The sequence below is a fragment of the Crinia signifera genome, chromosome 6 (genome assembly GCF_055691185.1).
Source record: "Crinia signifera chromosome 6, ASM5569118v1, whole genome shotgun sequence".
Lineage (NCBI taxonomy): Eukaryota > Metazoa > Chordata > Amphibia > Anura > Myobatrachidae > Crinia > Crinia signifera.
In genome coordinates, this window is record NC_139222.1 from 171,060,445 (window position 1) to 171,088,178 (window position 27,734).

General features: G+C 43.4%; 1 protein-coding gene across 9 annotated transcripts in view; it reads left to right on the forward strand.

Moving 5' to 3' along the window:
• The first annotated feature begins 13,351 nt into the window (after positions 1-13,351).
• The window catches only part of USP36 (ubiquitin specific peptidase 36), a 40,689-nt gene continuing 26,306 nt past the window's right edge, over positions 13,352-27,734 (forward strand). For 2 of the 9 annotated variants that reach the window (XR_014444542.1, XR_014444541.1), the window contains exons 1-8: positions 13,525-13,694; positions 18,418-18,670; positions 19,102-19,320; positions 20,520-20,630; positions 22,036-22,138; positions 22,443-22,510; positions 22,618-22,688; positions 25,964-26,046. Coding sequence is in view for 6 of the 9 variants with exons in the window: in XM_083148102.1 (XP_083004228.1) it covers positions 13,650-13,694; positions 18,418-18,670; positions 19,102-19,320; positions 20,520-20,630; positions 22,036-22,138; positions 22,443-22,510; positions 22,618-22,688; positions 25,964-26,046 (953 nt within the window). In the remaining 3 variants the exon portion in view is untranslated. The other 7 variants (XM_083148104.1, XM_083148105.1, XR_014444543.1 and 4 more) reach the window with 7 other exon arrangements.

The window sequence follows — 27,734 nt, forward strand, 5'->3', positions numbered from 1 at the left end:
CAATATATATATTTTATTTATTCATTTGTTGTTGAAAACACCCTTTATTGTTTATTTCAAAACTGAAATATTGGTGCAGACAAAAGGAAGTATCTAATGTAAGGACGGTTTAAGGGTCCAATTTGGCATTAAATATTTACGAGCGGTAACCCTCAGATATTTAGCATCACCAGCATGTATGAAGAAAGGACTGCAGCAGATATCTCTGGTATCTACTGAGCATTCCTCAACTTCTGACAGCAACTGCAGCCCCATAAGTTTGTATTCGATTGCCATGCTGTCCAATTTGCCAAACTTGGTCCTCTCCGCTAACTCCATCTGAAGATGGCAATAGACCATTGTAGCCTATGGGCTATAGATTGCAAAAATCTCTGGGTGAGGGTTCTCCCAGCTATTGCTGCCGTGTATGCGTGGTTAGTGGACCGCACATGTGCAGGAGTTCCGGCACTGAAGTGAACGCATAGCAGGGAAGCCTGTACACACTAAACTTTAAAAAAAAAAAAATCACTAAATTTCCCTTCTGAGTGTTTTTCTTGTAAAACATCTTATACTGTGTACAGGGCTTTAGAACTGGTAACTAAGGTCTGATCCATTACCAACTAGTTTCTCACATTCAGCTACAAGAGGATATGTGACTGACATGTATGACTCTGTATCACCCGAATAGTCATACACTTGGCTAGGAGTGCAGTGCTAAAAGTTGCAAAATCTATCACCAAAAAGACTTGTGTTCAATTCTGCCTCAGCCTAAAGGTGTCCATACACTATTGTGATATGGGCTCTTTCCATCCTAAAAGATCGGTCCGATAAATTGGATGAAAAGTGTCAGATCGCTTGTGTGTCATCTTCGATTCCAGTCCTATGCATGGTCCCATGCACATAGTATGTGAGACGGAGATTTCAAGGGATGCACATAAGATATATTGGATGCCCAATCCTTGCTGGGATTGCATGCAAAATATCAGAACTGCATTCAATGTATTGTATGTGATACTCCCACCTGGGAAGCTGCAGGGCTGTTCAAGGGATTCGTTATGCGACTTCTCCCTTGAGATGTCACATTAAAAGTCTCCAGCATAGCATTATATGGTACCACAGACCTATCATTCTAATGCAATACAATCACAGCCATAGTAGTACTCATTCATTGGGCATGTCAGCTGTTAAATAAAGGCTCTATGTCAAGGACTCTAATTTGTCTACATCCGAGGTAGCAGCCAAGCATATATTTTTGGAGGCCGTGTAATAGAATTTGGGATATTTGATTAAATCTCACCGCATGGGTATTAAATACAATAATGCTTCTTGTATACAAAAGCAATGAAGTAATGGGCGCCGATTTTGACCTATTCGGTCATCTCCAAATTTGTACGCTTGCCGGTAATGTGCATGTGCAGGGCTCGGCTGTGAGCGCCTTTGGCCAATTATGTCCCTGGCAAGTCGCTCACAGCCTGATTGTCATGCAGGGGGCGTGTCAAAAATGGGCGCGCCCATAGAAACGCTGGGAGGACCTGACCGAATGCAGTCCTTTCTTTGGGGCCAGGCGCATGACCTTGGTGCCCGCCCTGATTTCACTTACATAAGTGCAATTGCCGGATGACTCCTGGATCACGCAGCAGCTGCGAGTGCTGGGGAGAGGAGAACCAGCGAATGATTTCTCCTCTATGTGGGTGCTAGCGAATGGATGTGTACCCATACACATTTGTTCTGAATCCCGCACATGGGCACGGACAGCGAGGTGGCGTTAACCTATTTGCTGGGCTCCGAACACGTGCAGTTCTGAATCAGCCCCAGGGGCACTGGATCAGTCTTTGAAATATCAGAGGGGCTGGTGAATATCATACTTCTGCAGGCAACTGCATAGAGTAACTCCCAGAGGCCAAGCTCTGAAGGGGCTCCTGCATGGGCAGCAGCACCACCTGTGTCATTCACAACAGGATCCAAGTGTGAGCTCTTCCAATAGAGCACTGTGGCACAACCACTGCTACAGCAGAGTTAATTGGCTATGTCTCAGGATCCCTGCTGACCCCTGCATTGATGAACAGGATATCTCCTGCCTTTTGCCTGGTATTGCTCAACCTGCATTGTAGCATGCAACATTGCATCCGTCGCTACTGCTGGACTGTTAGATGGGACCTGCCAGGGAATGCTGATTCTCCATACTGCAGATGGCTGAATCTCATGAGTCTGACCTGACCCACTTGCCATTGTAACACAGTGTAGCAGGAGCCATGCCAATTCACTGAGGCTCTTCTTTATTACGTTTCTTATATAGCGCAGCATATTCTGTTGTGCTTTACAATAGGAGACAGTGATACAACAAACTGGGTATTTACAGACAAGGGCATGAGGGCCCTGCTCGCAACCTTACAATCTCTAATCCCTGTAAACCGGCTGAGAGAGATACTGTATCTACATAATTCTGTTAGTCATGTGTGTTCATAAATATGGTAACTTTTTTGACATCTGTTATAACCCAAAAAGTCAGAAGGAAGCCCCTCAATGCTAGCACTTTGAGAACACATAGGGCAGGTGTTGCCTATCTGACCCTCTCCATGCGGGAGAAATTGCTCTGTTCCTGGAATTACCTGGTAATGTATGATTGCCATCACCGGTGGTGAAACACATTTTGGTACTTGTGTATTATCACGGCGCCCGAATTTACTACGTACGCAAACGTAGTGAAATCGCATCGCATGCCGTTATGGTATTGCATGCAATGCGATTTTGACGTTTATAATGGCATTTAATGTACTATAGCATTAAATGACATATAATGTAATTTATTAATGCCCCCCCCCCCAGTATCAACGTGATCCCGAAGTGTGGCGAGCGGAGGCGGTACGCGTCTGACCGACCTTCTCATACCTCCACTATCCACGTGGAGTTGATTTTATATAGTGTGGCGAGCGCAGCGAGCCACCGAGCCCGAAGTGTGGCGAGTGCAGCCAGCCCTGCGAGGGGACGTGTATTATGCGTCCCCTTGCGTGGCTCGTTGCTCTCGTCACACTATATAAAATCAACTCCACGTGGATAGTGGGGGTATGAAAAGGTCGATCAGACGCGTACCGCCGTCGCTCGCCACGCTTCGGTATGACGTGAATAGTGGTAGTGGGGGGGGCAAAATAAATTACATTATATGTCATTTTACCATTAAATGGCATTATTTTAGGTTCCATCAGAACTGATATCTCATCGCATCGCATGCCATACAATAATGGCATGCGATGCGATTTTTTATTGCATCCTATCTTTTTAATGGATTCACTGACACAGAGCAGTAAATACATTAGATAGGAAAATCGAATCACATCGCATCGCATGCCATACAATATGGCCCCAGATCTAGAGATGCCCAAACCAGTTTACAGCCACTACCAGTTCAACTGTTATTTACTGGTCTTTTCTTTAATGTAAAGGGCCAATGTATTTTATTTTTGCTACCTGTGGGGACCAGTGTGATTGTTTTTTTAATATGGGGGCCAATAGGATTTTTTTTTCCTGTGGGGGCCAATGTGTTTTGCCCTGTGGGGATCTCATGGTGTGCCGTGGCAATCTTAAAATCTTATTTAGTGTGCCGCAAAGTAAAAAGGTTGAAAATCACTGATGTACAGTATGTCCCCGTTTTGCATTCCGGTGATTAGTGCATATGGGGAATTCAGTGAAACCTCTGGACCTCTCAGATTTTATTTACATTTTTGAGTGCCTATAGAAAATGGATGCTGTGTTCTGTTTGTTGTTATACAATGCTACCATCTAGTGGTCACATTTGAAAACTGTATATTTAACTTGAATGGTCAGATTCTGTCAGAACCACACACCAAACTAGAGGAAGGGAAAACCATGCATGTTAACCATAACAAATAGACCAATGGAAACACTCATAGATGCTCAAGAAATGCAAAAACATTTTTAAAGTGTATACAATAGGTTCCTTGTGGTACTGGAAGTGAAGAAATTGAGGTTTATCTTGTTGGTGGTCACTTTCTTTAAAATAGATTTGGTGATCTACGTGAAAAAAACAACAAAAAAAGAATTTTAGCAAGAATGTGTAATACAGTCATAAATTGATGTGCAAGAAATCCACACAAAGGGGAAATTTTGAAGAAAGCACGGAGTGTAAAATTGGGCGTACCCCACTCAGTGACAGGAATGAATTAACATGTGTAAAGGTTTCTTTAACTTTTGTGGTAATAAAATGTGTGCCCATCACATGATCGGTAAAAGAAGCAGAGTTGTTCCCTGACTCACATTAATTTCTGCTGTGATAAGTGCATCTTTATAGATTTGAGGGTTGTGTACCATACTCAGGGAAAGTATAATGTATAAAGTCACGTAACAGTTTCTTTTTTGCATCGGTCTCAATCTCCCTCCTTCCTGACTTTTGGGACTCTCTATCTATCTATGGAATAGTGTTGACTGAAATAAAGAAAAATATTAAAATGTAAAGTGTTGTGTATTTCAAAAGGTTGGGAGAAAAACTTGACAAGGGATTGTGCATACACCACTCACATGGGTAATCGTGAACACCTGTGTATAAGGGTTTCTTTAATTCCATCACCAATATACACAGAGTCTCAAAAGTCAGGAAGGAGTCAGATAGCGACTGTTGCAAAATAGAAACATATATACCGTATATAAAGATACCTTAATGCACTTATCTCATATGAAATTAATGGGAGTCGGGGTACAACTCTGCTTCTTCTTTAAATAGGGTGAAGGGTATACATTTTATTACCACACACGTTAAAGAAACCTTTATACATGTTAATTTATTCCTATCGCTGTGAGTTGAGTAAACCCATTTTTAATTTGGTGTTTAATCAAAATGTCCTCACATTAATTTATGACTGTATTACATCCTTTTGCCAATAAAAAATTTTTGTATGTATCACAGAGATCACCAAAGCTATTGAAAAAAGTGAACACCATCAAGACAAACCTCAATTACTTAATTTCTGGTACCACAAGGAAAGTATTGTATACACTTTCATTTTTATTTTAATTCTTGAGTGCCTATGATTGTTTCCATTGTTCGATTTGTTGTGGTTTATGTGGTTCGATCAATGGTGTGACCCTATTTTTTTTAAACTTTAGAGCATGGGTCTTCAAACTGTGGCCCTCCCAGATGTTGCGGAACTACATGTCCCAGCATGCCCTGACAGTTTTGGCATGCTCTTATAGGAAATAATGTGACAATGCATGTTGGAACATGTAGTTTTACAATATCTGGAGGGCCACAGTTTGAAGACCCATGCTTTAGAGGCATACACAGGCACCTTCTTAGTACAATGTTTGGAAATACACTCTCTCTGTTTTTTTATCTGTAAAACCTTGCATGTTGCTTGCACCTTTATGAACAGAGATAAGTGATGTTATGCAGCCCAGATAACCCACATGATAATATGGTTCCTTCAAAGAGGTTACCAGCCCTGAAACACTATTGGGGGTGTGGATTATTAGATGCCAGTGTCTAGATAAACATTCAATAGGTTGACCAATAATGGATGAGTCAAAAGGTCCACACATAAAAAACGTCAACATTGTCAAAAGGCCGACATGTAAGAGGTCACTATGGGCAAAAGGTTAACATAAAAAAGTTTGACATGAGTTTTTTACATTTTTTTTGCTTTAAATGTCTACACCACAAGAGGCAAAAGAAATCATTGGCAAATCATTATATTGGATGACACATTACATTTATATGTATTACATTGGAGGGTGGGGGAATTAGGAGGGTTGAAAGTTATATCTGTCACAGCCCATCCAAACTTCTGCTCTCCCTCCCTTCTGTGCCCCCACACCCTTTCCTCCCCTGCCTCTCTCACTCCCTTGTCTCATTCCGCTATTTTGCTCTCTACCCATACCCTCTTTGCTCTCTGTCGTAATCTCTCCCTCTTTCTCTCTGAATCCTTTCTCTCCCCGATACCCTCTCTTGTTCCTTGTCTGTCCTTGAAACCCTCTCTCTCTCCCATCTCTTTCCCTGACACCCTCTCTCCCATCTCTTTCCGACACCCTCTCTCCCTGTCTCCCACTAGCACTGTCTCTCACGGACACCCTCTATCTCCCTTTCTCTCCCTGACACCCTCTGTCCATTATCTTTCCCTGACACAGCCTCTCTCCCTGACACTCTCTCTCTGCACATCTCTCCTCCTGACACTCTCTTGCTCCAAACTCTACTTTACATACCCTCTCTTGTTCTCTTTCCCTGACACCCCCTCTCTCTCCCTTACATCCTTTCTCTCTTGTTATCTCTCCCCCTGACTCTCATGGTCCCACAATGAAGGGGTGTGGTCACACAATAGCAACTCCAAATACAAACACACAGTAGCAGTCATATACACATTACACCGCATGTAGTGCCCTTGATTCATATTAAATCACACAGTAGTGTTTCTGTCACTCCAGCAGCTCACTGTCCATGTCCCTTAGCAGCTGCATGCCTTGTGTCCCTCTAGCCCCCTATCACCTTGCTTTCAGCATGCACAGAACTTGCTCCTTTTTTATTGGGTCATCTTCACTTCAGCAGAGGTGACAACATGACATCACATATGCTGTGCCATATGCCGCTGGGACAGTCTTTTTTGTTGGAATTGCTGTTTAGGGCTGTGGTAGAGGTGGAACTCAGTTCCCCCTACCATTAGAGGTAACCCTTGAGTTTAGACAATTTTCAGAAAAAGTAGCAATATACTACTTTAGACAGTCGAGACAGCGGATTGCTTTTGACTTTTTTTTTCAGGCAGAAAATATGTTTCTGTCAAACCGGCCCTAATGACCAACATGGAATAACCTTCATAATGTATAATGGGCATTACGGTGTGTGGCATAATATGTAGCCTCTCCCCTAGTTTCATGTGATCACACTCACTTATGCCATGTGACCACGTTTATGTTTACCACCCACGCCTCCAGCTCGTGCTGTCAGTACCACTAATAAAAAAATTCTACTCGCACCACTGATCTCAACGTACCTAATTTTGCAAAGGTTCATTGCTCGCAGTGAGGACATAATTGCAGAGTTGGTTACAAGAAGTGACAGTATGTTTGAGGCAATGCGGAGTGGCAGCAAAAACATTTCATGCCCATTTTGAGGGCGTGTATCTGACATCACCTGCACACATGTAAGCAGAGCAGCATGCTGCCTTCATCACTACTGTGTTGCAATAACTCCAGCGGTCATCTCTTTTCAGTCCTGGGTGGCAGCTTCACTTAAACAAATCACAATTGCATTAGTGTACAACTCTAAATTAGATTCTCAGATCAGTCCATAGGGTATCCGGACCGTGGATTGACAGGGTGAAGGTTGACAAAATCATGGTAGACTACATGGTCTAGTTAGACAAAGCCTATACTTGGTCATCCGCATTTAGATAGACATTGGGCAGTATTCAACAATCCAGATTCACCTTTTTTTTCGACGAATTGGGCTGTTTTCACTCCTTGCGTTGAATCTTTTACACTGAAAAACTCATTCACCATATTCAATGTTCACTGTTCGCCGAAAGTGAACAGTGAATGCCGGCCAGTTCTCCATTTCATGCTCTCTGCAATTTGCTGGTGTATTTCTATGGGGTTTTCACTGGGATTCGCAGAGAGTGTATTCAATGCTAGGATGGAGAACTGCTTTCAGCATGATTTTCGCAGTGATTCACCGTTCTGCATTCGGCATCTTTTTAAGGTGACCTGGAAAGTGATATTTTAAAATAAAGGTTTTTTTTTTGGTGTAAAAAAATCAGACATTTTATTCTGTGAAGGGGCATGCTATATTTATTCATTTGCTGGCAGCACAAGAATGTATATTTAATTTGTAATTTTTTACACATTCGCCAGCTGGGGGCGGGGAGCCGCTAATTAGATATTCACTTAACACTGGTCCCGCTCATTACATATGCATGAGCGGGACCAGTGAAGCGGCTCCCTACCCGTGTCCCCTGTCAGCTCTCCCGGGGGGCAACTTCTGCTGCCTGTGTCCCCGGGAGCCCACTTTGTCCCCCACAAATTCTGGGGCAGGCAGGAAGGCTTCCATCTCCCTGCCTGCCGCCGTCCCCGGGCTCCCTGCGGGGTTAAAAATCGCCGTCAGGGGCAGCGAGCCCCTGTGGCATTGAATAGGGTGACAGGGAGTGCTGGCAGCGAATGCTGCAGCCCTCTGGAACCCTGCGAATGTGCAGCGAATCCTAAACAGAATTCGCTGCACATCGCTAGAAATGACATTGAATACCTGCCATTGACGGAAGATCAATGGAAGGCAAGCATCGACTGTAACCTGGTCGACACAGGTTTTTCATCCTTTTTGGTGCCGGTCCACTTGGTTCCTACTCTACTTTTCAAGGGGACATAGAGTAGGATAAAATAGTCTGCCGAGCGTAGCGAGGCACTGTGCCCGAAACATGGCAAGTGTAGCATGTCCACAGGCATCTTGCTGACATCGCTGCCATGTTTCGGGCACTGTGCCCGAAACATGGCAAGTGCATCGTGTCCACAGGATCTCGCTGACATTCGCTGACAACCAAAAAAAGACGAAAAAAGTCTGTTACTGTTTACCTTCCGCCGATCTCCCGTCACTATCTAAATTTGGATGACCAAGTATAGGTATCTAACTAGACATTGTCAACCTCCCCCTGTTAATCCCATATACCATAACCAGTCAATAGCAGTCGTGTATTTATCAGTCTGACAATAGAATTTTGTATATAAACATCTACATTTGATTTATTTTATTAAAAAGTAGAAAGTAAAACATGCAATTAAATTTTTTTAGCACTTGGTGGCCCACTGGTTCAAGATAGAACATAAAGAATTAAACCTCCACTCCCGAGATATTTCTCCTCTGGATGTCAATGCATTAAGAGCACTACCATCTATGTTGAATCCTCTAAGGCAGCACCTAGATTTAACTGCAGCATTTATTAAAACACCACCTAAACAGATGGGATTATTTCTGAAGCACAGAAAAACCAGGTCACTGCACAAATGCAGCTTTGGATCCAGCCCAGTGCACACTTCATGCTGAAGATGGGAATGTTTGTGAGAAGCAGCAGATTGCAGAGGGAAAGGTGAAGCAATGGCTGGTTCTGTGTAACGGAAGCATCTCTGATGGCAGAGCAGAACAGTGACACAATCGTACCTAAATAACATGTGATGTAAAGGAGGGCACGCTTTCACAGGTCATTTTCACGCAAATGGGCACATGCCTTTACTGGAGATATTAGATGCCCTCCAAACTATGGGGGTTATTCTAGTCCATTATTTCTGACAAAATCCTTCTTAAATGGACAAAACCATGTGAGAGAATTAGATTTGGGTGGGGTTTTTCTTCAAAGTGAGATCTATATTGAAGTGTAAAATCATGCAGTCAGTATTTTCCCTGCACAGAAACAAAATAACTCACCCAAATCTAATTCTCTCTGCACATGTTACATCTGCCCCCCTGCAGTGCACATGGTTTTGTCCATCTAAGAAGGATTTTGTCAGAAAGAATGAACTAGAATAAACCCCTATGTATGGAAAATTTACACTCACAAAAAAGGGACATGTTATATATTCCTTACTTTGGAGTTATTCACTCGTCCCTGCAGATCCCAGGGTCGGGCTCCTTCCTGCATACCACCAATAGGATAGCATATTGCAATGCGATCCAGGATGGTAAGATCCCGCCAAGATCGCATTGTATTTGCGCTCCTTAGTAAATGGGCCCCTTTTATTTTTGAGAACCAGGGGATATGAAAGATGTACTGTGTGTGGAACATCGAGACATACCACTATAAATACCAAGATGTAATAGTCTAGATTTCTAGGGGTGTGGTATGGAGGCCTGACAGTTGGGATTCCAACAGTCATTAGAGCGACATCGGAATCCCGACTGCCGGTACTCCAACAGCGGGGTGAGCACAAAGAAGCCCCTTGCGGGCTTGGTGGCTCGCCACAGGCTCTATTTTCCCTCTATGGGGGTTGTAGACCCCCACAAGGGAGAATATTCCCTGTAAATCGGGATCCTGACTGTCAGATCATCCAGCACACCATTTTTAGATCTGTACAACTTTAGCCTTCCCCTACCCACCTTATAAACAAAACACAAACCCTCAATAGATCATACTTGCCTACTTTTAGGCTTCCCTTTCTGGGAGACTGCAGCCAGCTCCAAGAAGCAGTTTTTTTGGGTACTCTTTACCTAGCATGGCGCCCACGATTTTGATCGTGGGCATCGCAGGTAAAAAAATCGCGGGCATCGCGGCCATTGAATACACTAAAAATCGGGTGCGACGCGACCGACGCGATTTCCCATAGGGAACAATGTTAAATGTCTTAATTGACCCGATTTTCATGTTCAATGCCTCAATTGACCCGATTTTTCCATAGGAACCAATGTTAAATGGCCCACAGAGGCCAATTAGCCACCCTGAAGTGTGAAATGGCCCCCACAATTGTTAACGCCACCCCACGATCTACGTCAACCCGAAGCGTGGCGAGCGCAGCGAGCCCGCGATGGGCGGCGGTACGCGTCCTACGACCTTTTCATACCCCACTATCCACGTCGGCGTGGAGTTGAGAATAGAATAGTGTGGCGAGCGCAGCGAGCCACCGAGCCCGAAGCGTGGCGAGCGGACGCGGATACCTTCACAGGTAAACGCGTCCCTTCGCGGGCTTCACAGGTATCCGCTGCGCTCGCCACGCTTCGGGTTCACATTGATCGTGGGGTGGCGTTAACAATTGGGGAGGCCATTTCACACTTCAGGGTGCCTATTTGGCCTCTGTGGGCCATTTAACATTGTTTCCTATGGAAAAATCGGGTCAATTGAGGCATTGAACAGGAAAATCGGGTCAATTGAGACATTTAACATTGTTCCCTATGGGAAATCGCGGGCATCGCGTCGCACCCGATTTTTTAGTGCATTCAATGCCCGCGATGGGCGCCGTGATAAGTAAAGAGTACCTTTTTTTTTCTTCCCCTGCCAGTCCCTCCCAACTCTCTCTCGCCTACCACTCTCTCTCAGTCTCTCATATATGCGCTGGTTTGGGTCTCACTGTGTGCTTCAGCCAGCGCAACACGTGAAAATGACAAAACCCCTAAAGACTACAATCCTCATAATGCATTTCACAATATCCTGCTGGGAGGGGCGCACATGAGCAGAACAAACTTTAACGAGCTGGATAACTAGTTAAGGTTTCTTCTGCGCATGCGCAGCTATGGTGGGAACCATCCATGGTAGGTGACAGAATATTTTATATCCATCAACTAATCTAGAGTACTGTGTTCAGTTCTGGAGCCCATGTCTCCATGAAGGCTATAAATACATTAGACCAGTGGTTCCCAAACTGTGTGCCTAGGCACCCTGGGGTGCCTCAGGACACTTGCAGGGGTGCCTTGGGTTGGTGGACCAGGATCAATTAATATTATTTATGGTTAATGTACCAGGCAAAACCAGTGCGTGTGGCTGCCAATCATAATATATGTGGACAAACAGAAGCAAATCCTGTCCCTCACCAGATAACTGTGACATACACACAATGCACTTAATTTAATATTTTTTTTTCTGAATTTCTCAATAAGAAGCATTTGGCCTAGGGGTGCCTTGAAAATATTTTGATGCTCTAGGGCGCCGTGATTCAAAAATGTTTGGAAACCCCTGCATTAGACTGTACAAAGAAGGGCAACTAAAATGGTGCATGGCCTACATCACAAAACTTACCCAGAAAGACTGATCTGATTATGTATAGTTTAGAGCAGAGAAGAGAAAGTGGGGGACATCATAGAAACTTTCAAATATATCAAGGGTTTTAACAAGGTACAGGTGGGAAACATTCTTCACAGGAAGAGGAGCAACAGAACACGAGGACAAGCACTGAAACTAGAGAAAGGAAGAGTCAGGGGAAATTTGAGGGAAAATTACTTCACAGAAAGAGTAGTGGATATGTGGAATAGCCTCCCATCCGAGGTGATAGAGGCAAATACAGTAGAGCAATTTAAACATGCTTGGAGATAGGCATATTGATATCCTTACAAAGAATTAAGGATCAAAAATGGTCTGAGTTAACGTTTAAAAAAGGGGCAGACTAGATGGGCCAAGCGGTCGCATGTGCCGTCAAATTCTATTTTTTCAGTTGCAGAAAATCCATAGGTAAGCGCACCACCTTCTGTTGCTCGGTAATGAGTGCCTTTGGGGCTGCATGTCACACTGGAATATGGGTATCATGCTCCTGTGTAACAGGACCAATGCACATATGGATAATGCAGGATATGAGAGAAAGACTGCAGTGGTTTAGCAATTGCCCCCACAGTACCTGTGCCGGCAATGAGGGAGGGGGAGTACGGTGGGACATGGGCAGAAGAGCCGCTGCTGAGCTACTCAGTCAGTGTGCGCTATGTGCACAGCACGCACAGAGCACCCACAGGCTGACCGGGTGCCGGACGGCTCCCTGACAGTCGGGATTCCGACAGTCATTCCTCCGACGTCGGAATCCTGACTGCTCCCTCGTGGGGGTCCACAACCCCCATAGAGGGAGAATAAAATAGGTGGCGAGCGCAGCTCGCCACCGTGCCCGCAGCGCGGCGAGTCCGATGTCTGACTAATGACTGTCGGGCTACTATACCACACCGTGCTGACCTGCCTCACATTCACCTATTACTCTGCAGATGGAATACACTCTTCCAGCCATCCCAGCATACTGTTTCCCAGGCGGTGGGTCCAGCGATGCGGGTGCTGCAGCCGTAAATTAGCAAGTTAATACAGCGGCCCAGCAGCGGGACATGGGTCTGTGGGTGCTCATCCATTTCCGTGGGTGCTCGGGCCCTTGAGCACCCACAGAATCGGCACCTATGAAGCACATAGTATTCAGTGTTACTCAGAAGTAGGGATGGCCATTGACCATCGATGATTCTAAATCATCAATGGTTTAAGGACAATGTAGAATAGTTTTTTGCACTATTGCCATCTATGTCAACAGCAACGATGGCCACCCCTAAGTGATGGGATTCACGAAACACAGGGCCGGCAAGCACGAAACCCCTGGCAACTAGCTATTACGTATTGGGGAGAAAGTTACCAGAAAATTCTTTGAAAGGGGGGCACAAATTATATAGTTACAATTACAACTACTGAGAGTGCACACTGACAGCAGCATAGAGCTGCGTGCTCAGCAGGTGACTGCACTGGGAATACGTCTCACAGTCACAGACACATGTAACCGTGTGATTGCAGGAATGTCTTTCTAATAACTATGGCGCAGCCCAGTGCCTGCCAGACACGCCCCGCAGCAGCGCTGCCCACCCAGTGCCAGTGACTGGGGATGTGCCAGGCCCTGATACAGCTCCCGGTTAGCGAGGCCGCAGCGCCCATGTTTCCGCCAGGTACGTTGCCGGCAGCCGCGCCCGCGTCGCTGTATCATCATCATCATCTCCCAGCGCCGGCATGAGGTAGAGGCGGATGTTGCGAGTGGTGAGACAGGAAGTAAAACAGTCCGGAGAGGAGGCCGCCGAGTGACCCGGCGGTAAGTGATGGGGCCATTACTTATGCATGCGGTTGCCAGTCAGTGCCTCACCCGCCACCTCTTCACATTATATTAGTAAATAGCTTTGCGCTCCCGGAATGACCTTCACGGGCGGGTTGTGTGCACATTAGCTGCAGGATACACGTTGCCCTGCGTCCGCACCCATGGCGGCTCACCCTCCGGGGCACACATGTACAGGCAGCAATGACGTATGCATTCATTATACATGCGGCAGCTGGAAATGACCCTGCTCTCCTCAGGGACTCAGACTAGTATGGTTTCTTATATTCTTAATACAGAACGTCCTTTCCTTGCTATCAGTAGGCCAGCCAGAAAGGATTCAAGTATTTCTACCTGAGGGAGATGTTCTAAGCCTTCGAGAGAGAGAAATAAACTACAAGTCATCTCCTACTAGCTGCCATGTTACAGACTGTGGGGGGCGATGTATGATTCTGGCACATATCACGTAACTATGCCTATTTACGATGGAGGAAAAGCTGAAAGCACTAGTGCTGAGATGCATTAAGATATAGCACCTATAATGACAGGGGGACACCCAATTTCACACACTGCCAGAGCCATACATGGGGAGAAGCATAACGTGCTGATACCACTTCTCCCCCCATAACAGAATATCATACATCTACCCATATGTTTGAAAGATCACAGGAGCTAATTGGTTGGTAGCTTATCTCTTTCCACTTTATCACTTTACAAGGCTTAGTACATCTGCCCTAGAATGTGAATGAAAATAGAATTAAGCAGTGTTCTGTGCCGGGAGGTGTGCGTTTTGGCTTTACAATATATGTACCATTGTAAAGCGCAACGGAATCTGCTGCGCTATATAAGAAACTGTAAATAAATGTGGCATATTTTCATATGCGCAATAGAATGTAACATATGTTCGCATTTAAAGCTAGACATATGTTTGGTATGCCCTTAACTATATGTTATACAGTGTGCCCTTAGCTATACTCTTTCATGGGGCATGTACACACTCACACATTGGGGTTTATTCAGCCCTGATTGCTGCTGTGTGATTTGGCAAGGCAGCCCATTCACAATTGACTGTGCATGTGTTTTGTACGGGTCATAGCGCACATGTGCAAGGCCATTCTGTGGAAAAACTGTGTCTTTAATTGTCGCAAGACATTTGCAAGTTAGATTTTAGAAAGTCGGCATTTGGGGGGGTGGTACCTGCCCACTTTTTGGGAGTGTCAGGGAAAACGCAGGCATGCCCAGGCATTTTAAGGGAGGGTGTATGACATCTCCCCCGGCCTCGATCAGCCTGATTTTATTGCACTGACTGAGTAGGTCCTGGGTTATGCTGGCCACACATCAGACCAACTTTCCTCCAACCATCCAACTAGGTGCTTGGATGGAATAAAAATATGGTACTGGATGCGAGCAAAGGACAATCAGAAATATGCTCACAAACCCAGGAAAATGGACAAAAACATTCAGTCAAATTGTTTAAATCAAACCGGTTCAACTACAGTACCGTATCTGAGTGACAGTTTTTGTCTGTTTTCAGATTTTGGAAGAAAATTTCTGCCGTAAATATTAGATTTGCTCCCATCGAGTACCAGATTTTCATTCCATCCAAGCAACTAGTTGGAAGGTTGGAGGAAAGTTGGTCTGATGTGTGGCCAGCATTACGCACAGACAGAAAACAGTGGAAAAATCATTTAATGGTGAGAGATTTGGTATGGATTTGCAGATGTGCGACGAGCTGTGAAATTTTTGCAAGCCTTTCACTGGGCAGGATTTCACTAATCTGGGGCGGCAGCTATCTGAACTCCGAATGCTGCAATTTCTCACAGTATGGATCAGATCTGAATAACCCCCCCATTATCTTTACATAGTAAGTACTATCAAGACATACTAGGTGGCAGTAAAGGGCCACATGTGGCCTTCCAAATTTTGTTCACAACCCATAGCTCATGCCTGTTTTGTTTTAGTAAGTAAGTTTAATTTATATAGCGCACTTTTTCCAACCGGACACAAGGCACTTTTAATGCCTGCTACTAAGGACAACAGATATATTATTAATAGTGTTAAGTAAGGCCCTTTTGAACAATAGACTTTTAATGTGGCCCAGAACTGTATCATGTATCATGTTGTCGATCACGTATGTGTTTTGATTTATATTACATGTGGATGTTTTAGAACAGGGGTGGCCAAACCTCGTGATCTACCAACGATCCTGTTTTCCCACATCACCTAGCTGGTGCACAGCTGTAGTCATTACTAACTGTCACATTTCCAAACATGCTGCATTCATTCCTACTATACATCCACAGGTTGCCTGAAACCATGAACTGTTGGTACATCTTGAGGACAGGTTTGGCAACTCCTGTTTTAGAATGTGTTTTTCTTCCATCACATCATTTTTTATTTTATTTTTAGTACAGACATTTGTTTTGATAATTGGTTGAAAAACATAAAAATGTTTTAATAAGAAAGCAATAAAAGTATACATATATTATATATAGGGCGGTATTCAATGTGAATACCGGCGACGTGCAGCGAATCCTGTTTAGGATTCGCTGCACATTCGCCATGGGTCGCCGCGTTCCGGAGCCTCTCGCCATGGGTCGCCGCGTTCCGGAGCCTCGACGGCTCCGGTATTCAACGAGTCAGGGGCTCGCTGCCCCTGACCGGCGAATATGAGCTCCTGCGGCGAACGCCGCAGGGAGCCTGAGGACGGTGGCAGGCAGAGAGATGGAAGTCTCCCTGCCTGCCCCACAACGTTTGTGGGGGGGAGGTGGGCTCCCCGGGTGCCAGGCAGCACAGGCTGCTCCCCGGGGGTGCCAGCAGGGGACCGGGCATATTCACTACACCCGATCATGAATATGTAATGATCGGGTGAAGTGAATATATGAATATCTAATGAGCGGCTCGGCTCCGGCGCCCCCTGCTGGCTGGTCAGTGTAAAAAAAAAAATAGCTTGCCCCTCCTCAGAATAAAATTCCTGATTTTTTGACACCAAATGTAAAAAACAAAACACTTTATTTTAAAAGTTCACATTCCACTTCAGCATAAAAAGATAGCGATTGCTACTCGGTGAATCATGGCGAAAAAAACCTTCAAATGTATTCGCCATCTGGTCATTGAATAGGGTGATTCACCGTTTTAGTCAAAAATTCGCCAAACAGCACAAATTCGCCATAAAAACCTGGCGAATCAGGCTCATTGAATACCGCCCATAATGGGGAATGGGAGGGAAAGAAACTTAGGGGTATTCAATGTTTGTCGTCCTCCCGCAGCCATCTCCCGACGGGGGAGATGGCTGCGGGGCCCTATTCAATGCTGTCTTCCCCGACAGCATTGAACAGGGGTTTTCGGCAGAACAAGCCCGACATCACAAGCTGTCGGGCTCATTCTGCTGAGAAAAGACGGAAATAGGCGAGCTCCCGGCCGGGACATTGAATCCCGACCACCGAGCTCAAGTCGAGCAAAGCTAGAAGGGGACAGAGGCACGGCTGTCGAGCTTGCTCGACAGCCGTGCCCCTGACATTGAATACCCCCTTAGTGATAATTTCTATATATAATTGAATTAGAAATTTTCTCCCCATGTTCTATTTCCAGTCCACCTGGCAATTTTCTCCTATCACAGTGCAATGACATTTCATATAGAATTGTCAATTCACAATGATTTATTGGCTGCTTCACAGTGCAGCTTACTGCTTTGAGTGGCCCCTGTTGGAAGGAGGATCCCAGCTGCCCCCTCCACCTTAAACCCAGCCCACCCTGGACTGGAGACAAACATTGCATTCTCTAAAACTCTCATACCTAGAGCCTGCTAAATAGCAAGAGGCCCATTTATCACAGATTACATATTCAATGATCTTACCACCCAGGATCACATTGCAATATGCGATCACATCGAGCTCCGAAAGGAGCCCGTTCCTGTGTTGTGCTGTGAGGGCTGGTGGCAGTGCAATGAATGGTTCCTGGGGAATAATTCTAGATCTATAAAGGCTGCAATTGGCTTCCCCAGTGACCAACATCGGGAATACTCATTCCGTATATTGGTAATTTGGGCAGCATTGCATCCCCATAGAAATCTATGGGGGATGTGGCTCTGGATGGCAATGTTGAGATTGCTGCAGGTATAGAAAATATCTGCTATGGTCCCTCCTTCATACATTTAGGGGTTACTTTAAATTTGCATCTTTTTCTGCCATAGTTTTCTGCTATATCATTGAAAACCGGGGTTTTTAATGATAAAGCAGAATATATTGCTTGACAAATGGGTCCATGAGTGAGAAGTATGGGGAAGGTGCATGATGGGCTGCTGCCTAGCTTCTGTGATCATGTTTGGTCCAAACAAGTACAGGTTGAGTATCCCCTATCCGAAATGCTCGGGACCACGAGCATTCCGGATAGGGGAATTTTTCGGTTTTTAGAATATTTTTTCTTAGGCTTACTTACCTGTCCCTCGGCGTCCACAGCAGGCCTTAGGCATCTTCTTCAGGGCCTCCAGCGGTCCCAGGAATGCATTGCGCGGGTGTGCGTGCGCACCGGTGACATCACCGGCGCGCGCGCACACTCGCGCAATGCATTCCTGGGACCGCTGGAGGCCCTGGAGAAGATGCTGGAGGCCTGCTGTGGACGCCCTGGGACTTAGTAAGTATGAAAAGAGGGTTAGGGGGGTAAAAAAAATAAAAAAAAATTCGAATGATTCCAAAAACCACGGTTTTTGGAATAATTTGGATAATGGATGCACGGATACAGGATACTCAACCTGTACCTCCCAAATTGTGTGTGTGTGTGTATATATATATATATATATATATATATATATATATATATATATCTGTGTATTTCCTAATTTCAGTGTTGCTAATAAGCGTGCAATGTGAAATATAAGAATACTGAAAGTTGATTGGTCTTCTGATTTTATTTAATTTTTTTCTCTCCTATTAGAGAGCAAACATGCCCATTGTAGAGAAACTTAAAGATGCTCTGAAGCCAGGTCGGAAGTATTCAGATGATGTAGAACTTGGAAAACTGCTTACTTCTTCTGCTAAAAAGATACTTTTGCAGAAAATAGAGTTTGAGCCAGCGAGTAAGAGTTTCTACTACCAATTGGAGACCCTGAAGAGTAAATATGTCCTGCTAAGTCCGACCTTTCAGCCGACCACTCCACATAGAAGCTTAGAAGGGAACCAGAAGCAGAGTATGTATCTACTAATTTGCAGAGAGTACCTGATAGCTGTGTGTGTGTTTTTCTATAAAGGGTAGCCCTAGGGCCTACAATCTGCATTATAATGTTTGGGTAGTAGAGAAAATAAACCCTAACAATGTGACCTAGCAACAGGATTTGTACTAGGAGCAGCATTCCCAGGAAATCTAACACATGTAATCAGTCAACTTGAGGCAAGGTAGTATAAACAATCTACAAATGAAGGAAACTGACAAGACCATGGGTTAGTTTACAAAATAATGTATTTCTTCTACATGATCTCCCTCACTACATATAATTAATGAAAACTCATCTAAAGCAAGCAACTTTGTCTAGTAGTCAGAATAAATAGCTTTAGTATATAAAATCTATAAAAGCAACAAAGTAGTAGTATTGAAAGTAATCTGTACGTCTCTTTGTATCAGGCGGTGACCTTGCTTCCAGTAGTACAGATGGAATTCCTTTTCCTCCGAAGGTTTTGTTCCCAGTTGAGAAACTGTCAATGAAATGGGAACGAGTGTGCAGAGTTGGAGCAGGACTTCAAAATCTGGGGAACACCTGCTTTCTAAACTCTACAGTACAGTGTCTGACCTACACCCCTCCTCTTGCTAACTACTTACTGTCAAAAGAGCACAGCCGTAATTGTGAGTATTCTTGGAAATGTTACGTTCATCACTGAAATGGTTGTCTGTTTAGAAAAATATTTTCTATATTTTCATGAAGATAAATGACATAAAGATGCAGTTCTTGGTTACTTTTCTCAAGGGAGATTTAGATTTATTGCGGCATTTTCCCTTTATTGTTGGCTATATAGTTTTAAATGCAGGCATGTGACTAAATAAAAGTATTTTGTAAAATTGTATTGAATGCTACTATGACATCAGTTAATACTTGATAAATAGTTGTTTACCTCACTAAAAATAATTTCTTGGCTTAGATAGTTAACCCTTTTGGTTGCTCATCAATTGACTGTGTTTGATTTATTTGGGTAAAAAAACTCATTCTCTTAAGCAAAACCATTCTTCACATATGTTTTATAGAAGGCTTAGTGGTTAATTTACATTTTTTATATTTTTTTCCAGCCATGCAAGAAATATATTATATGGGGGTATCTCAGTTGTTTTTTTGTTTTTTTGGCACGTCTTAGTAATGGGCTCTTCAGTTGTTCATTACTTTGAGTTTGTCACCCAAATGCACAAAGTTTAGTCACATAAAGCAGCTCAACCTGTACAAAATAATTGGTGAGTTGCTAAAACTGCAGTTTGGGCGCCCAATACCTTATCCCCCCTGACCCTCGATTAATTTACGAGCTTACTGCCATTATTGCCCACATATTCCAGCACTAATTGATGTTTCCCTGTGCATGAGACTAGGGACAAGCAGTCCTAGCACACCTCAACCATGGAAAGTGAGTATATTAGCGTCTATAGCTGCATGACTCAGTGCTGGTCTGTTTGCATTGTTGACAAATAGTGAAAGTAAAAGGATATTTGGACACTTATCAGAATAGGTAAGTTTTCATATTAGACAAATGCATCCTTAGTCATGTGTAGAATTAATAGTAAATTTGTATAAACAAGTAAGCTGCAGTACATGTCATTGGTTGTAGTCTCCCTTTTTCAGCATTTAGCTCTAGGGGCCAGATATAATAGCCTCCGAGTTCAGTGGGCGTGCAGTATGCCAGCCAAACGCAGACATTTTACAAGGCTTTAAAACACCGCCCGAGTTTGGCCGGCGTCCCACACGGGCCCATAGTGTTTTAGGTTACCTTGCAAGCTGCCGTGACATACCCCTGTCATTTCTAATGCATGCTTACAGTATTTGTTTGTATGCTCCAATGCAGGCCAGCAGTGTGGATTTTGTATGCTGTGCATTATGCAGAACCATCTCATTCAAGCCTTTGCAAACAGTGGAAATGCCATCAAGCCAGTTTCTTTTATCCGAGAATTGAAGAGTAAGACCACCATTTTACAGATTTCTTATTATTCTAGATAAAAGTAACTTGTTTCTGTGAATAGAGGAGTTATAGGTAATGACTCATATCCGTTGCTAGTTAGGTCTACTTTAAAGTTAATCTGTAGTACAGGTGTTTTTCTTACTCAGAAATGAAGCGGTATATACATTTGTCAATCATGCTGCGGGGTAACTTCTGAAATGTTAGTATCCTCTCTAAAATACAATAATTTTAGGATGATAACATACAGAAATTAAACAAAACCCCACAAGCATAAAAAATATTTTATTGCCTTGATTGTTCTAATACAAAAATCTTATGTTTTCAGATGTTGAATTGTGGCAAGCTGCTTTCAGGAAGTTAAATATCTAATAACAATGACTTTGTAGGTACTGAAATAGAATGTTATCATTAGGAGTAGAATATAAACTATGTGGTTTGACTCCACTCAGCCCCCTCCTGGCAGCGGGGGACGGGGTCGCATGCAATGCATCACATGTGAAAGGACTACATGTGACATATTGCATGCGATCCTCTTCCCAGGTGGCTCAGGGGTGGTCGGATGGTCCATACACTTCTGCCATACATTGCAGTAGTGTATGGGCACCTTATACATGCAGTATAGTGATGAGCCACAGTCAATTCACTGGTTACATCACATCCCAGTGTGTTGTTTATTTAGCTCTCAATCTGTATCGCCTATCCATGTTATAGTTCTATTTTCTCTCTAAAGATTATACAACATATTTTTCAGTGGATTCCCTGCACTCGCAACAGTCATTAACATTCACTTAGTATCTTCTTAATCCTATTTGGTGGACACTGCTACCTTGGGGTGTAGGGGGTGCATTCCTGGAGCAGGCGGTCATCTTCAAACTCAAAGGGACAATTCAGTTGTATAATCATCCCACCCATCTCCCATCTAAAGTGACAGGAGATTGTGGGACTATCATCAATTGATTGAACCAGCTAGTCCCGACTAAGCTAATGGGCCATGTTTCAAACTCGGCCTGTAACATGGTAGCTCAGAGCTTAATACTTTGTACTTATCGCTGTCCACTTTATCTCCATTCAAGGCCTAGTACATAGTCCTCTTTGTCTATATATAAACCGCATGGAAAAAAAAAGCCATAGCTGCTGCATTGTAGCACTTCATATGCAGATTCAGACACTCAGTCGCACAAAGTAATTCAAGTGTCACATATCAAATTAATCGGCCATATTGCATTTAGATTAAGATGCATTTTCAGCAAAAAAGATTCCTGGCGCTAGTAGATTCTCGTGGGCCCTGGTACATAAAGAGGGATTTGTTTGACAAACTGCAACAATGATGTATGGGGGCACATCTCTATCATTAGTATTGTGTGAGTAAAACATCCATAAAATTCTCTAACTCTTTATTCAGAGATTGCTCGTCATTTCCGATTTGGTAGCCAAGAAGATGCACATGAGTTCCTGCGCTATACAATTGATGCCATGCAAAAGGCCTGTCTGAATGGATACACCAAGTAAGTGTCAAGACCTCCTTTGGAAATCCCATGTTTCCACTCTCCAATTTTTAACCTTTAATTTTGTGCCTGGCTCCCTTTGTCCCAAGCTCAGGATACCTCTGAAGTAGCTGACACTCCTGTTTGTTTCTGTTCATCTCTATGGGCCAACATTTATTCATTCATGCCTGATGACTTTCATATAAGTAGTTTTAGCAATATCGTAATCTGTTATTTAGGACACACTTTTGAATTATTAATAATTAGCAGCCGGATGCCAGTGTTGTTTTATTAAAGGTATTTTGATAAATGTTCTCATTAATAGGCTGGATCGCCAAAGTCAAGCTACGACTTTAGTGCATCAGATATTTGGAGGATACTTGCGTTCTCGAGGTGAGTGAGTACCGCAACTGTCTTTTCATTAAAGTTGAACAAAGATTACTTGAGGCACATGCTGCAAGTCTCAACAAAATCCAATTTTCCACTTTCTCTATTTTTAGTAAAATGTTCCGTTTGTAAGAGTGTCTCTGATACATTTGACCCATACCTGGACATTGCACTGGAGATACGGGTAATTTTCACCTTTCTTTATTGTAATTGATTGATTGTAATTCAACAGCCAGAAATCAATGTTTCGAGTGTCAGAAAGTTGGTGAAAACGCGTCCGTTTTGTCGAAAAATGGGCGTGGATTCGACAATCCATGGCTGTTTACTGAAGCGCCTCCACAGGGAGGTGGGTATGTAGCTGCATTACCTACCTTCACTGCCAATATTTCCCCAATATCTGTTCTAAACAACACTAGACTGATTAACATTTATGGATTAATAACCTCAATTAGCTATATCCACAGACCTATTTAGCCATAGCTCAATCATACCTTGGAAAGTGATCCATTTGCCAGTTACCAGTATCTTTATTTTTTTTGTCTTAGTTTTGAAATACTGTAGTTCTAAACAAATTTACAATGGTACTATATTCTCTCCTTTTATTTTTAATGGACTTGACAGTGCTCCACTAGAGAATTACTATACCTCTGTTCAGTGCTACCAACCTTTGCTTAGTTTGGCTTTGGGACATGGGGAAATGTTCTAGGGTATGAGAAATTGGGTGTTTTTTTTTTTTGTTTTTTTGTTTTTAAAGCCTTGATTATTTACATTGCGAAGCCAGGTTGATTTTTGTCATGTAAATGATTGCCACTTTAAAAACAAAAACATGAGAACTTTCACAAAATTCCTCACTTTCTTTTTCTCTCACCCATTTACAGAGGGTTTGGCCAAGCTTTAGGATGCCAGCATTCAATATACCGATGCCGGCATTATGACTACTCCTAGGAGACCAGTGCCGAAATCCCAACTGCCGGGATGACAAACTTAAGTATATGAGGGCGGGATAGGGTTAGGCCGGGCAGAGTTGGCGTTTAGTCACTAGTGGGGGGACATAGGGTGCAGGGGGAGGGGGACTAGAATTAGGTTTGTGGGGGACAAGGGTTAGGTACTTAAAAGGGGTGGTTGGTTTTCGGACCATCGGTCTTCCATATGTATCCAGTCCAACTTGTTGCCTACCCTGTATGGCTTCTGAATATTTTGTTTTTTTGTGGAGGTTACCCACCTGTCCATTTCTATTGCAATTTCACCACCTTCTTTTAGGAAGAGACAAATTCATAAATAGGCTTTGATCAATTCTCTGATGTGCTTTGCGGGCCCTGTTATTGAGTCTGCCACAGAAGCCTTGCTTGACTAATGCTGAGTTGGTTTCATCATTTTTCTTTACTTGTTTTGCATCAAAGGGGTTACAGAATGGCCATGGTCTAAATAATCCCAAGTTACTGTCACATTATGCCTCCCTTTATATTTGTTGTATTGTATATGATAATAAAGCCCCTGCAGTGCGTATCCCTTTTGAGCTTTTTCTTCTTTCGTTAATCTGGAATGTTGTTTTTTCTCCTAGCTACGTTATGTGTCGGAGGGTTCCGTACTTTCCTAAACAAGACATTCATTTTTCATATCAACCGTGACCAAATATTTATTTTCAATTCATTCAGTGCTTGGAACACTGGTATTCCTTAGGGCCGAGAGGGCAATACATTTGGAGCAGGCACAAATTAAGCCAATATATATTTGTAAAACTTACTCCATACCTCTACATCCCATCTTGTCATAAAATGTCAATTTGTTTTTTTAAATTGCATTGTGGTGTTATACATTCTGCCATGAGCTCACTTCCTACTCCATTGGACATGCCGAGCCCTTTGTCATGGACTGCCGTATGTAGGTTCTGCCTACTGTCTCTGCAGTGGATTAATTCATTCAGAGGTGAGGGTTGTTTTTTTTTTAGGAAGCGCTCCACAGTGGGCAAGTTTTTCCTGGGGAGCGCTCCCTAAAAAAAACAACACAGCTGTGTCCCCGTGTCCGGGCAGCGCCGTTGAACTGTGTATCAGCCCCTGCCCGGCCCTGCGCCCCATCCCTTAATGCGGCAGCCTGGCTTATCATAAGCCGGTGCCACAGGCTGTAATACAACAGCCAGGGGGGCGGGGAGTGGTGGAGGAGAGGGAGCCGAGCAGCACTGAAGCCACCTGAGTTCAGCGTTGAACTCACTGGCAATCCCGAGAATTTTCCAGGCTTGCCAGTCTGGGCAAAATGGCATAGCCTGGAAAATTCTCGGGTTTACCAGTGAAGGGGTTAATACTGCACAAGTTTAGGTTCAAGGTTTATCGTTTACTATGTAACACAAATTCAGCAATGACTGATCTCTTAATTCACAGTGATTCACCCAGTAAGGTTCTAATTTTCTCCATAATACCCAAGTTTCTACATGGTTCAGTAAACTAGAGTGGAGTCGTGGGGCGAAAGGTAATAGGGTGCGATTTTTTTTTATTTATTTTTGACGTGTGATTTTTGGTCAAAAACGGCTGAATTTCCACATTTTCCCAAAATCTCACATGTAATAGGGTGCAAATTGCGGTAATAATCACACTTTTTGACACAAAATTTGCACATTTTTACCTGGTGATTTTTGGTCACATTTCAATTCGCATCCAGATGTTTTCCCATTATAAAGTATACAACTCGCAAATGTAATAGGGTGTGATTTTTGGTAAACGCTACCAAGAATCGCAAAAAAAATATACCAGGTTCTGACTGGCGAATTTGACAGAACCATGCATAGATCATTTAGATCTGTGCATGGTTCTGTCTTAAAAAATTTGAAAAAGGTAAAAAAAAAAAAAGTCCTAGTTCCAAAATTATGGGGGACAAAAACTGGGGGTCCCCTTGTATTTTAGAACCAGCACTGGGCTCCAACAGCCCACGGTGTCATGCCACAACCAGGGGACACTTTTTACTTAAAGTCCCCCAGCTGTACCATGGAGTTTTACTGCTTTTTACAGATGAACTACAAGTCCAAGTAGGCCTCCCCCCGCATGCTGGGACTTGGCAAACCACAAGTCCCAGCATGTGGGGCATTAATGGGCCCCCTTGGACTTGTAGTTCACCTGTAATAAAAAATGTTCAAATAAAAACACACACACACACAGAGAACTACAAATTTAATACATACACTAATTTTACACCAGCATACTATTCCAGGCTCCAGCGGTGGATCTTACCCCGCAGTCTGATTCTTGTACAATGCTTTAGACTTTGGGGCTGATTTAGTAGTAGGACCAGAACAAAACAAATATGGATTTGTCCACGAAGCTTTGTGTTGTAATACTCTGTGTTTCTGATCATGATAAATCTGCACCACCTGCAAAGCAAACTGTCTTTGCCAAGCGCAAATGTGTGGGTTTTCTCCCAATTTCTGCCTTTGTTACCTGATTTTAATTCCCCTGTTTTTGATTGTTACAGCACTCAGTGAACATAGTTCGTGCTTTGGAACTGTTTGTGAAATCAGATGTTCTCAGTGGAGAGAATGCCTACATGTGTGCAAAGTAAGAGAGGTTCAGTTATGTGGGAATTTTAAATATTTTAATCACTAGATAAACTATGGAAACAGGTTAAATTGTTAAATTCAATATTGGTAAATGGTCTGAGTTTTTTTAAATGTTATGCTTTGTAAACAATATGACCATTATGTATCACTGTTTTTAATCTTTTTTTTTTTTTTGTACTTTTTACCTTTTTAAAAAAGCAAAAAAAACTTTCTGTGTAAAAATACATTAAAGGAACCGGTACTTGTTTAGTTTCATGGCGGCCGATATATCGGATGCGATATCGGCCGATCCAATGCGATTTTTTACCTGTTCATAAACCCACTATCCACTACGCATGGAGTTGAATTTATAAAGTGTGGCGAGCGCGGCAAGCCACCGAGCCCGAAGCGTGGCGAGTGTAGCCACGCGGATTACTGTGCTCGCCACACTATATAAAATCAACTCCATGCGTAGTGGATAGTGGTTTTATGAACAGGTAAAAAATCGCATTGGATTGGCCGATATCGCATCCGATATATCGGCCGCCGTGAAACTAAACAAGTACCAAGGAACCTAATCCAGGCCCCAAAGCTGCATTGCAAATACAGATTTGGGCCTCCATGTGTTCAGCTGGAGGTTTTCCCACACACAAATGCACTGCGTAATTAAGTAAGTTGCACTTCACTTGGGAGCTACCAGCTGAGGCTTTTCACAGCCACCAAATTGAACGGGAGCCCTGAAAATACAACTGTGCCAGAACACAGAAGGATAAAGTGTCATGACATTAGCTTTGTTTCTTTCTCTGGAGAAAACCTTCCACCCTGACAGACATCCATATCACTTTTGTTAGCAGCACCAGTATATACAGGTAGGAATGACAATCCCGGGGCATTTTTTCAATACCGGGTTTTGGGAGTGAAAAATGCTCATTCCTGGTATAGGCCTCTCGAATTAAAAAAATAAATAAAAATCCTGCCCCACACATACTTACATCGTGCAGATGATCAGTTGTTGCAGGGGAGGCAGGTGTGTTAAGCGAGGCGGGCCCAAGGTTGCTGCAAGTGGGAGGCATGGTGTGCGGTGGTGCAGGCCCCTGTTTGCTGCTGAAAGCCGGCGTGTGCAGGGGTTACGCTGGAAGGGGGTCGACCGGCAGTGGTGCGGCCTGCAAAGCATGACCTCTGTCCATCTCACCCAAATTTAACTCTCTATGCACATGTTACATTTACCCCACCTGTGATGGTTTTGTCCATTAGAGAAAAAAATTGCTTTGCAATCCAATCTGCCCCTTGCCTGGTGACCTGTGGATTCATTATACTTCTCTATTGGCAAAAAGGGGAACATGGGTTGTTTACGCATTTTTATTTATAAAGTTAGTTAAATTAGAAGACCATTGATACAAATAAAGTTCCTTGAAACAATTGAAATAAGTTGGGTGCAAATTTTGGTTCATTTAGTCAATTTAACAGTGTTTGTGTTTTGTATACAAAACAAGAGAGACTAGAATATCAGAATAAAAGAATCGTATATGGCGCTATGCAGCCCTGATGTTACAGCTCCCGCAAGTGTCACCAACACTTCATTACCATGCAAACAAAAAGATATGGAACTGATGTACACTGAGGCGCAGAAAAAATACTTAGAGATATTATGGGGTATGATCCTCCTTTCTGATATCGTCTCTTTTAGTGATGTTGCGGTCCGGTCCG